Here is a 13,077-nt window from a genome sequence, read left to right on the forward strand (position 1 = left end):
AAGTAATCAATCTGCGGCTGAATAGCTGTACATGTCAAACATCAATGGTAAACTGTTTACCATCCCTGGATTAGGACTCATATTTATCCTGAAACGCAAAATCAGGAGGTTCCTCGAGTCTCATCACCACAGGACAAACAACCCCATCCCAGACTGTTCAGGTTTTTTGCCCTACTAGTTCTACTAGCGCATTGTCACTATTCCGTATTTTCACGGGACTTGGAAACCCCTCTGTTTCCTTGAGAGAGAGCTTTGCAGAGCACCACTGCAGCCCCCCTCAGCTTCTGTTTCACTAAACAGAGCCCATTTTGTCTCTCTCCACTAGGACAGCGGGTCCATTCCGATGATACTCCTCAGCACCTCATTAGCCCTTCTGGACACGCTCTTCCCCTAACACACTGGGAATATGTACTCCAGAAATACACACCACATCCCAAATGCTTTTTACAACAGCATTAATATTTCTCCGTCTCAAAACAATTCTTTGACTCAGCAAATCATAGGATCACAGCTGTCCTTTCCACAAATATACTAAGCTGGTAGGTCATACTCATTCCTACTGTGCTAAAACACGTAGGTATCTCTTCTTTCCAGCTGTTTTCTGGTTTTGGAAGAAAGTTTCTTGAATGTACTGCCATATATCCAACACTGAGCAACCACAGCAACCGATGATGGTCCCAGGGCATAAGGTGGACAGTGACAAAAACTGTGGTACTATATGCTCACCACTGTGTAGTACCCAACATTAAACGGAGAGAAACTGCATCCTCACCTTATCCTTGTAGTATCTCCAGACAGAGCATATGCCATCTCAGCTAATACAGAAAATTTACAATAACTCAGACAGATCCTTCTAGCAACAAAAGCATTATTGCATTCCACACATCTGTGTTTTAGAAACTGAGGGGAAAAAAATAAATCCTTTCTCAGCTACAGTACCACAAGTCTGATGGAAATTATTAATTGCAGAGGCACCACTTTGTTACAGAGGGCAAATTTATTTCTCAGACTTCAACCAGTGGAAATTTGCAGGCACAAATAAAATACTGTACTATACAATTAAAGAAGTGTCCTCCCTATTCTCACTCTATGTTTGTGTACACGTATGCATATAGATGTATATGCATTTAACATCACTGTATTGCTTTTAATTCTCCTTCTTTGATTACAGAAAAGGAGACTGTATTCAAGAATTTGCTAATCATTCACTGCCAATCCCACCAAAGAAATGTGTGACAGTAAAGGTGAGCGGAAGAAAGGAAAAAGATGATGATCCTCAAGAAAAAAAACACACGTGAAAGAGTGGGAAACTTCAAAAGAAAGAGTAAATATAAATGTATTCCAACCATATAGCATTTAATTTTAAAAAGGAAAATACTTCTCTGTTCACTGCTATGCTAGTTCAGAGTAAATGTCTATAATGGTTACTCATGACTAAAATCACATCTGGGACCAGCCAGTTAGATAAACTGAAGTACACACGCTAATGTTCCTTGGAACACTATTAAACTTACGGGCATAGTTTTCATATATCATGTAAATACATACTTAAATAAATCTACACACCAAAACTCTATTGCTTACAAGATATTGGCTTAGTTCTAATATAATACACAACTTAAAATCAAATCATTATTGGAATTTGTTTCAGAAACTGAGAGGAAAAAAGTCATTTCTCAGCTACAGTGCTGTAAATCTTATGGAAATTATTCATTCCAAACATATATAACTGTATAGATGACAAGCATACATATACAACTGTATTTATAGACTACTAACTTATTTTCAAATTATTGCAATCCAAGCTCTGTTACAGTTCTGATTTTTTTTTTAACTTTCCCAGCTCTAATTTCTGTAGCTTTTTGAAAATCCTCCGAATTTTCTATCCATTCTTTTCAATTAAGTAATCAGATATAACAATTTTAGTATCTTGCATACACCTGTCAAGGAGTTAGACTGTTCTATACATTGCAGAATTTTACATACGGAGAAAAATAATGCATGCTTTTGGCTCACCATCAGCAATTGCTTCTCCTTTGAGGCTCTTCATTCCTCCCAGAACTGGGATTCCATCCATGTAAAATTCAATTATACTGTCATCCAGAGTAATCAGAAGGTGAAGCCAAGTATTTTCATCCAGATATTTCAGGACCGTTGCTGTAGCTATATATGTCATATTGGATCCTAATGCTGTATAATGAAGCACTACAGAAACATGAGAATAATTTGTTTGGATTTTCACGCCATAATATAAGGTCCCATTATCATCATCCTTTTCAACTATATAACCATCAGTGTTGACGTTAGGAATTAACCACGCTGAAAATGTAAAATTAGTTACTGCAGTATTTCCATCGTATGGGTGTTCCGGACCAATAATCCCAAATGCATCCTCTTTCCCACTGAAATACAAAGCATCTGTTCCACTGTGATGGCGCCTCATGTGGGGCTGAGACTGTACTGAACTTGGAAATGATCCCAGCAACAAGAAGTCTACCATTGACGGTAGTCCAGCTTGGAAGGTACTAGACAGTATTTCCCAACCTAAACGGACAACACCAAAGGTGCCTTGTTGTCTCCAGATGGTGAAGTCTGTAATATAGGAAAGATCGTCTTCAGAAAGAACGTCTTCCACTATCTCTCTGTCTTGGCTCTCTGGATCTATAACAAAGACTCCGAAAGGGTCATCATTGAATGGGATCATCACGGTTACAGCAAGGTTTGTTTCAGACAACTGACCACCAGGACCAGGAGACCCACCTGTATAATGGAAGTCAGAGCAAAAGTTAATGGTTGGTTTCAAATAATCCAGTCTGAAAATAGTTACTAAGTACTTAAAATTTCTTTAATAAAATATCTTTCTAAAAAGGCTTAAATCTTCAAAGAGCCCCTGAACTCTTAGAACATGCTCTGATTTAATAATCACATAATTTAACTTTATTGTTTTTCAAACACTTTAGTGACAATTTTCTTAGAAAACAAAGCAGAACGTTATTTCTCAACTGCAAAACACCCATTTGTCTTTCAGCTAAAACACGATTAGCTCCAACTTTTCTGATTTAGTCAATGAGATCTGTTATCCTTGATTCATTTGACTATCTATGGGGTCAAATTGACATGGGGCCAACTTCAGTTCTCATATTACTCCAAGATTTACAAAGATATGGAATGGCAAAATTTGGCCCTTTGCATCTGAAACAGAAGCAGTAACCAGTTCTGCGTTAAAATTGCTGCCAAGTCCTGCCATCAGTCATCTATTTCTGCACAGTAAAAATTCATGATACGAAGATCATGATGTGAACGTAGAGCCTCTATGTTCAAAGTCTGCAGTGATCTGCATTTTATACATAGGAAATCTGCTGTACACGCTTACGTATTACACACATTTCCAGTTGCAACTGGGCACAGAAGACTGTAAATAGTACTGAGATGGAGTGAGTCCAGGAGATTTGGAACTCTGCTCAGTAGCAGACCTGTAGCAGTTGTAATTTAAGTCATATGAAGTGGTAACTCTAAGTATTTTACCTCCTCTAGGAAAAAGCAAACAAACCAACCAACCTCCATTATGGTAGACATGCATAGCCTTTAATTGCTTTATTTTGTCTTCAACTACACAAAGACCTACGCCTCTGAAATCAGCAAGAGGCATCCTTTGTAAAGGTCAGACCACCAAAATATCTTTAACAGTAATACAGGTACCGAATAACTGCATTCATACACCTAAATTAAGATTAAATGAAAAATAAAACCTAAAACCTTACCAGAAAAGTAAAGGATATCAAGACATGATTCAAGACAACGCTCTTTCCAGGGTTGGTTTCTTTTTGATTGATTAAACAAAATTCTTTTCTACCAGATATGAAGGGAATGGTGATATGGAAGACAATACCTGAAGCATTCACCAACTTTAGAATGTAAAATTCATTGAATTCAGGAATTCTATCCGAAATAGCACGGAGTGTTAGTGGCTTTGATCCTTCACCATCCATGAAGTACACAGTCCCGTAAGTTTCATGGAACTCTTCTCCTGGCCTCAGCGCAGAGCCATTATCAAACAGCTGCCAGGTCAACGAGACATTGCCAAAGTGTCCTCTATGTCTCAAAATCCTGTTCAGCGATACAGAAAGAGTGAACATCCTGGCAGGTATGCATCAGCACTCACTAGCAAGGGAAAACACAATTACACTGAACTTCCTTACAGGGAAAAATAATGTACAATGTTCTACATAAGCATGAACAATAAATACACCCACGAAAATAACACAATCCTCTCTGAAGGACGTCAATTTCACAGCGTAATTCCACTCCCAGATATACCACAGGTACCTTAGGAAAAAAGGAACCAATGCAGGTCCATGCAAAGTAGTACTGTTAAGCTAAACATCAGTTTGTCTTGCACTTCTATTATCTAAATAATAAATACAAATGTATAATAGTTCAGCAAGTAAACATTAAAAATTTATTTACCCAGCCACCCTCAGACAAGAAAGAGAATAATCTCCATTTAATCACAAATATTTCTCCCTTTAACGACCAAGCCTCCTTAAACTTTTTCTTACATTGGTATTAAATTTGTTTTATGTTGTATGCCCTTCAGAAATCTGTGGTTATTCCAGACTAAGAAAGTAGTAAATAAAACCAAGATTTAATTTTTTTGTATAGCTATCCGGTAACATAACGTCACCAATTCCAAAAGGTATTATAAATAAAAACTGAAGCATACAGTGCCTTTTTCAACAAAGTGTGCTTTACATATCAAAAGTGTGCTTCTGCTTGCACAGTAAAATATAATAAAAATAAAGTGAGACCACAGGAGGCTGAAAAATTAGTTCAGCAAAACTAGTCTAGGCACAGCAACACAATTATGTTGTTTCTGCTTCCAAAGGTTTTTCTGGTTTTGCCATTATTCAGGGTGCTCTACCTCACCTATGCAGCACTGCTGCAGTAACTCCAGCTACTGTCTTTAAAGGTCGGTGCTGCTATAGCTCTTCTCAGCAGTCAGGTTATATCCTACTCTGACCGTTTTGTTATTTATGACACAATAGCCAAAGCAGCGAGGCTATGGAAGAGACAGGTCCCCAGTATACATATTTCATCAATGAGGACTGAGCAGGGTCCTCAAATGTTGGTGATCTTGGTATTATGTGCTTCCACACAGATGTATATAAACAAGTTTAGTTCAAATCACCATTCTTCACACCATCAAATCGAAAAATTCTATCCTGCAAATAAGATTAAGTATAACACCACCACCCCCAAAGAGCAACATAACAAAACCAAAGAGACAATGTATTCAATATCCACTTTTCTCAAGGATTTTCATTCTACAGATGTGTAACACAAGCATACGGATGTAATTCACAGTCACAGGTACCTGCTTCAAGGCCTTAAAACAAACAAACAAAAAAAAAACAAATAAAAAGATATGAAAGATAATTAAACGAATGTGAAAAGAGCCTCTTCCCTAACTGTTCACACTATCGCATTTATTGTGACCTAACTTCTCTTTATATCCTGTCTAGAAGTTTCTTAATGAAAAATCAGTATTTTTGTCAAATTATAATCCCATCCTGACTTCATGCCACACAAATTCATTTCATAACCCTTTCCATACTTGAATACACCCTATCAGCTGGGAGGAAAATACTTTAAGAGGTCAGACTAGATATTTTCGGTCTAGAAGACAGCCCCATCTGGACTTGGAGTACAGACTTCCATCTGTAATTAACAGATAGAAGTAAAACTAACAGAAAGAATACAGTAATATAGGTTGTTGTTTGTAGGGGAAGGCTTCAAAGTAAAATGCAAAAAGAAACAGACAACCACATAACTGTGTTTAGCTGTATTTTGAAAAGATTTTACTACTTCTCTGTTAGTCCAGGTTATGTCCTGCTCAATCACCTAGATTCTTCTGTAACCAAAGTCTACTGAGACAAAACAATAATATTGTAGTCTTATTTATTTACATTTTAACATTAATTTACGTATAAATTTTAATATGCACAGTCTACCTGAAAATATAACAGTCGGTGTCTTCAATATGTTTACAAATCATTTAATCCAAACTTTGGTAAAGTTATTTTTCTGTAATACATTTTATCAATGCAAACTTGTATGCAATTAGATCAAAGTACTATCCATAAAGTATCACATACAGCAGTTCAAAAAAAAAGTGCAAAAGTATTATTTAAAAGTTACTTACCAAAAATTGTTACTTTTGCCTTCTTCCACTGGCTTCTCGAAAGGTTCCAAGGAGAAAATTCCATTAGGATCATCATTTGCTTCAATAACAACTGTAGCCACTCCAGCCTTAAAAATAACAGTATCCCCTGAAAAAAAAAAAAAAAAAAAAAAAAAAAAAAAGGTGATTAATTTTATTGAAAATGGAATCAGAAATGGAGGGAATTCCAAAACTGATGGTGTTTCCTTTCCACACCAACTGCTTTTACGGAAACAAAGAAATGAACAATGATGAAACAATCAGTGAAAACCAATATTTAAGATTTTCACTAACAAGCAAATTAGATTAAAAACACTAAGTAGCAACTCATGCAGAGAGCAAGACGTAAGATTTGCAGGAAAAATATATGTGACATAACCAGAGAAGATGTGATTCTGAGCAGAAAGGGTTGTATAAGAGGTAGTATTTCATATTTGGTGGATAGGTCAAGTCAAAAGAAAAAGACATGTATTCAGATATTCCAGCTCTCCTTTAGACCTAGAGTAGAAATGTTGCACTTAAACTAAATACAAGCTAAGAACAATGTCTAAGGTTTTAGTCATACCCATATCACAGCCCATCTGAAAGGAAAAAAATGTAAGATACCTGTGAAGCGGAGGGGAAGCTGGTAGGATTTCCATGTGTGTATTAGTGCTGGAGGGACATTCTAACACCCTTCCTGCATCCACAGATGTACGCTACGTTTCCACCCCCCATCCCATTTTTCACCCTATTTAAGAGCGTTAGACTAGCGTTTGTTCCAAAGTAAACAGTGTGTTTACTGCTTTAACATCATATACCTCTATCTGTATTTTCTCTGAGGTACAACAGCCCAACACAATTTTCAAAAGGGATGTGACAATCAAGGCCAATACATGCAACAGATCATAGGAAGATAATTTTTTTTTTGCTTTCAGGTATGCGTAGAGAATCTTAGTGGTCCTAGAGAGGCATGATGATATGATCCTCCTTTTAGAGGCAAAGGGAGCCTGCAGCTACTCATTCTTGTAGGACCAGCGTGCCAGGAGGAAAGCCATCGTATGTTCCCAATACAGTGGTAAGAGAAAATACCAGTAAATCCTGAAGAAAGTTAGCAAAGTAGAAAGAGATCACTGAGGAGAAAAAATAAGAAGGCAGAAGAACGGCTTTGTCTGATCCTCTCTGTAAGGCTGATGTTCTGTAAGAGACCTGGGTACCAGAGCGAAAGTCAGCTGACCTCAGGAAACACATAAACTACCTTATACTCAAATAATTGCTAAAAATTCCCCTACAGCTCTCTGGCTGCCTGCTGCCAACATCTAGGGCAGATGCAGTTCGAGATCAATGAAGCCTCGTGAGCAATTCATAGACCAGCCACAGGGCGTCCACTTTAGTGTGACCTGAAGTACTCAGAATCAGTGAATCACATCATTATAGACTCTAATGAGGGCTAAGACACTTAATACACACGTCTAAATGAAGAAATCTAATTTTATGTTTCCTCATCTTGAATTGAATCCCTTGTAGGTATTTTACTTCGTGAACCCACCACACAGATCTAACATGAAGGTATAGTCTGATGGTTAATGGCTTTATTAAATCATAGCCCATCAAGTCTCAGTCATTGTTTTGATGGCTTATTCAATTAAGTTTTGGGTTGCATTGCAAAGATGTGCAGCGCGTTCACAGCCTGTTTTTACCTCTCAGCTACAGAACAATAAAACCTGAAGGACAATAAATCATTAAAATTTGAGTTTGGGCAGGGCTAGGGGTGGGCAAGGTCTTTATTAAGCAGGTAAAGCCCAGGAAAATCTACCTATTTCTTACGTTTAACTTATATTTTCTTATCAATGTTACACAGCAGTGACGGTTTATTCCAGAAGACATCTATTTCAAAAATAGGAATGTGCTGAATAATTGTGTATAATTTCCTGCTAAATGATAACTTTTTTTTTTTTTTAGGAAAAAAAAAAAAAAGACAATGTTATTTCTAAGATAATAAACCCATTCTTTACTGGTGCTACATTGGGTAATTTCTAACACATTTTTCTGTAGATTAAGCCTTGTAAAACTAGGTCAGACTGAAAAAAAAATGTATGCAAACATTGCACAACTACAAAAATAAAACAGAGACCAATTTACATGGTTTTCCTCTAAAATAAGGCAGTTCTGTTTGTTTTTACAAAAATCAGGCATTTGTGCAGTATACACTGGAGCATGACAAAAAATCTAAAAGAATCCCTCTTTCCCTGAGACTGTTGCACTACTAACATTCTTTCGCCTCGTGTTTCTGTAGTCAAGTCAAAACCCCATCTAATTTGGAACATTTACATTTGAAAAGAGACTTTCACTCCAATTGTTTTTGCAAGAAAGGTTTCAGCTATATCATTTGATTTTTGTTTCCAATTAAACAATGCAAGATGAAAATCCAAACACACTCTGTACAGTAATTGAGTAGACATTGAAGCAAACCTTATTCATATAGTACTTGGCATTTATATACTGCTTTATGGTAAGACCAAGCTGGTAAAAAATTGCAGGAAAAAAAAAAAAAAACAAAACAGGAGAGTTACTAAACATACATCAAATCGTTACTTTTACCTGTAGCATTCAAAAGGAAGATATAAAATGTTTCATCAGTTTCAGGGGTATCGTCATCATTAACGTACACAGATAAGTTCTGCTCTCTTTCTCCAACATCGAACAAAATGACACTGCTCTTTCCAGTGGGAACAAAGTCTCCTTCCTCAGCTGTTGCATCTCCGTTAACGGTAATATACCGGACAGCAACAGCAGCATCAGCAGATCCGTTCCGTACGACTGTAAAGTTTGCAGCACTTCCTTCTTTAACACTCACCATCAGAGGTTCTGAAAATAAACAAGCAACAAATCTACCTGAGTTCAAGCCTGAGCTCCTTGCATGTAGCTTATTTTCTTAATCCTCCCCAGGATGATCCTTCTCCTCAGCAAAACAGAAGACGTATGTGGTAAAGGCATGGAAATACTTGCGGGTACAAGAGAATATGGTTGTATTTAGCCACCTAACCAATCCCAGCATCAACAAAGAGAATAAAGAAATAAAATAAGGGAAGGTTCTGAGGGAAACAAATACAAATTCAACACAACGAAAACATGAACGTTTCATACTAGGTCCATTGGGATTAGGATTTCTCAATGATCTGGTCTGCCAATAAAATCTTTTTGGAGTAGTATATGTATTCTGCATTTAGAAACAATAATATCTAACCTGCAAAATAAATGGGATCATCATTCCTTGTAATTTGTAATATTGCACTGGTTATATTGCCCAGCCTGGCTCCACCAGTAGCATTGAATAAATTGATGATGAATATTTCCATCTCTTCAGGTACCTAAAAGTGAAAGTATTAATGAAATTAATTTCTTGTATATAAAACAATGAAAAAATTAAAAAGAACCGCTGAGGGGGTTAACAAACCAGAGATTTCTCAGTGTTACGTTTTATTTATTGATCCTTAAGTGTGTCAAAAGGAAATACAAATGACAGTTCACACAGTTACACAGGAATCATCATCAGTCTAAAATCCTTGTAAATAAATTCCCTCGTCTTTACTGTTGTACAGATGACCCAAAAATTATTTTGCAGTTTCCTGCTCCTGACACATATAATTTAGTTTTACAGATTTATTTATTTATTTATTATGAATTGGTTTAATTCTTGTTTATATTGCTTCAAATATATCAGCATTAAAAATAAAAATTAGGATTCCTGCTATCCAAACAAGGGGGTTTACCCAAGTATTTTCATTTTTCCTACAAATACTTACGAGGCTTTTTAAAACCAGACATTCCCTCTTTCCCCTTAAATTGCAAAGTTTTAGCACTTGCTCTTTGTCCCATATACTCACACAAAACCACCGTAAAAATGTTTACCTCATCTGGCAGTGAGTAAATGGTGATGTTTTTTGAAAACTCCAGATTATCAAAGAAAATAGTCCCTTGTTCTGGGTAGATGTCGTTGGTACATGCTGGGTCAACAGCCCAAGACACACTAACATTGCCATAGTTTCCTTGGTTTCTTATAACTCTGTAAGCAGCTAAAAATGCAAACATACACAGTCAGTGTACACCTTCAGGACAACACAAAAAAAAAAAAAAAAAAAAAAGAAAAAGGTCAGCAAAGCTGAAACAAAGGAAAAGGAAAGGAAATAATAAGCAAATCCACTTCTTGCAAAACTAGTAATACGTGAGAACGTTACACAAAAGGATACACAAAGACAGACCATTAAAGCAGATCACACTTGCAGAGATTTGTTATTTTTTGCCTGTAAATGTACTTGATAATGGAATAGAGAGAGATAAATTGAAGTCACCCATATGAAATTTAGTTCTGTTCTTCACTCACATGGGACACTATTCTTCATGCTCCACAAGCGGATCTACCACCTCCCGGCTGCACTTTGCACACACATCAACACTCCATCCCTCCTCGCTGGAATTTTCTCAAGCCATTTTTTCTACTGGATTGATCCCTCTGGTTTCCCATGCCCACCCTCCTCCACTGCTGGCACTGTACCACCCTGGAAACTCCTGAGCGGAGATTTGAGTCAGACATTCCCCTAGAAAGGTGAAATGGGGGAAAGCAGCCTTGCAGGGGCAGGCAGCAGATAAAGCAGTAACTATAATGGAAAAGAATTACCAGCGTAGATGTCTTCTCCTTTACTTTCGTTTATTGTAACTGATAGTTCATCAGGTAGAAACTGAATGACACCATGTGGATCATCATTCTTCAGAATGGTTATATTGACCCTTGTGGCATTCCCCAATTTTCCTGGTATTTCGCTGTAGCCACTGAGCACTACAGAATATCTCTCATCCAGCTAGAAGAGGGAAACTCAGTCAGAATAAAAATGCATATTCAGTGTTCGCATCCGAAACAGACGGGCAAACATCCACAGTCCCTAGCCAGGCAGAAAGAGATACAAATTTAAACAACATGATATCACACACACTTTCTACATGCACAACGAGTTTGTACATTGCCATCAGAACAAAGAAATAATCAGAAATTTCTACCTCTGATAGGACCATTTTCTCCAAAAATCTAGCATTATTATAGGCAAGGACTTATCATCACATCAATTAATCACATCAATTCACTGGTACAAATATATTTATAAGGTAAGTTTTATTTACTGTAAGATTTTTTAATGTTTCTGGCTTTATAAAAGGGAAAGCAAAGATTGTAAAACCACTGAGAGCACACTAATTTAAAAAGAATTTATCAGCTTGCTCTCTTAATCTAATGGGACATTGTACTTTATGTATTTCTTGAAAAAAGCTCACAGGTAATGCTTCAAGGAACATTAAGAAAAGTATTGCATCGATGTATCTGTACGGCAAATATTAGTCTAGACTGGGGAGCACTGAGTGAAACTAGCAGACAATTACTAGGAAAGAAACAAAAAGGAAGTGGTTCTTCACACCGAATTCAACTAAACAATGGCGCTCTATGCTACTGAACGTCATGGATGCTAAAAACTTACATGGATAAAAACATAACCGTTTCAATTCACAGCATAAAATCCACTGAGGACTCTTAAACCCAAAGACAACAGCTATTATTCCAGGCATCCCTGGTTTGGAGGTTGGGAAGGCATTCTGGAGAAAAGCCATTACACATTTGTTCTGGTCCTATATCTTTCCTTATATTTTAGTAAGTGACAAACTAATATGGCTTTGAACACAACTTGAAGAGAAAAGAATACTAATTTTCACCTCTGGAATCCCATCCATCCTTGTCAGAAGAGTAATTATGATCTCCCTTTCACCAGGCTTAAACTCCAGAATTCCTGTGCTTCCATAAAACTCGTTGTTGTCTCTTGGTTCCACAGTGTAACGTAGAAACTGCCTGACGAGACTTCCTCTACTGCGGACAATCTGCAATTCCACAGACTCCCCTTCCTGTTAAAAGACAATCCAGCTCTTTTCTAGTACTCTGTTGAAACTAAGTTGTCCATAGCGATTCAGAAATTACTCAGATAGCTACCTTGATACTGTAGGGACCTCTGGAAGAGGGAGAAAATTCAAAGACTCCTCCAGGATCATCATTTTCCAAAATAATAATTTCACGAGTAGTAAACCCATATTTCAGTATCTGATTTTCAACACTGACCCTGAGAAAGGAAGGCAAGAGTTTGTTTTGAGTAACAATTCTGTATGGCGAGTACACCCACACCTGTGCAAAGGACATCAGAATACTGATGAATTTTATGAATAAATTATGAAAACAATTACCTGCAAATAACAAAGTAAATTAAGAAAGACACATCAGTATGTTTTATCCTTGCATTAAAAAAAGAAAAAAAAAAACAAACTTTGCTTTTGAAGTAACTTTGTTTTCTGATTAGATTTTATAGTTGGTGGTTCTGGATTTTTTTTAGTCACGCATGCACATACAGGAAAAGAAACAGAATTGTGCAGTAAAAACTTAGAGTTACATTCAGTATTATCTTGTATTTGGATCAAAACATAAAGGATAACCCATTGAAAACTACACATTCTTACCCTCTTCTGCAAAATTTATGATTCCTACAAATAGGAGTAGACTTGCCCCTCAATATTGCAGATTTCATCCTCACCTGTGTGTTCAACTGCGTGTTCACCTGCCTTCTCTAAGATGTGGACACCACCTGTAGGATACCAGTCTGGCTCTAGTAACTGTTGGACCCACTCTCAGTACCTCAGACTGGTTCCTTTTCTCCTCCTTTACTCACAAACCCACTGCCCAAAAGCACATGGTGAACGGTGCAGGCATAACCAAACAGAGCCCCTTGTAGTGGAGGACTTCTCTCCCTGGGCTACTGCTGCACCATCTTGGTCTCACTCATGGACACGGA

The 13,077-nt window shown here is 37.1% G+C and overlaps 1 protein-coding gene across 1 annotated transcript in view; it reads right to left on the reverse strand.

The window, feature by feature from the left end:
- Window positions 1-13,077, reverse strand: part of ADGRV1 (adhesion G protein-coupled receptor V1) — a gene marked incomplete at its 5' end in the record, with an annotated part of 274,932 nt that overhangs the window by 235,593 nt on the left and 26,262 nt on the right. Inside the window, 9 exons of the mRNA XM_082496974.1 lie at window positions 2,017-2,760; window positions 3,890-4,107; window positions 6,203-6,329; window positions 8,801-9,067; window positions 9,447-9,570; window positions 10,112-10,275; window positions 10,878-11,058; window positions 11,957-12,142; window positions 12,228-12,354. Of these exons, the coding sequence (XP_082353100.1) occupies window positions 2,017-2,760; window positions 3,890-4,107; window positions 6,203-6,329; window positions 8,801-9,067; window positions 9,447-9,570; window positions 10,112-10,275; window positions 10,878-11,058; window positions 11,957-12,142; window positions 12,228-12,354 (2,138 nt within the window). The remainder of the gene's footprint in view (window positions 1-2,016; window positions 2,761-3,889; window positions 4,108-6,202; window positions 6,330-8,800; window positions 9,068-9,446; window positions 9,571-10,111; window positions 10,276-10,877; window positions 11,059-11,956; window positions 12,143-12,227; window positions 12,355-13,077) is intronic.

The sequence above is a fragment of the Vanellus vanellus genome (assembly GCF_965231255.1).
Source record: "Vanellus vanellus genome assembly, chromosome: Z".
Taxonomy (NCBI): domain Eukaryota; kingdom Metazoa; phylum Chordata; class Aves; order Charadriiformes; family Charadriidae; genus Vanellus; species Vanellus vanellus.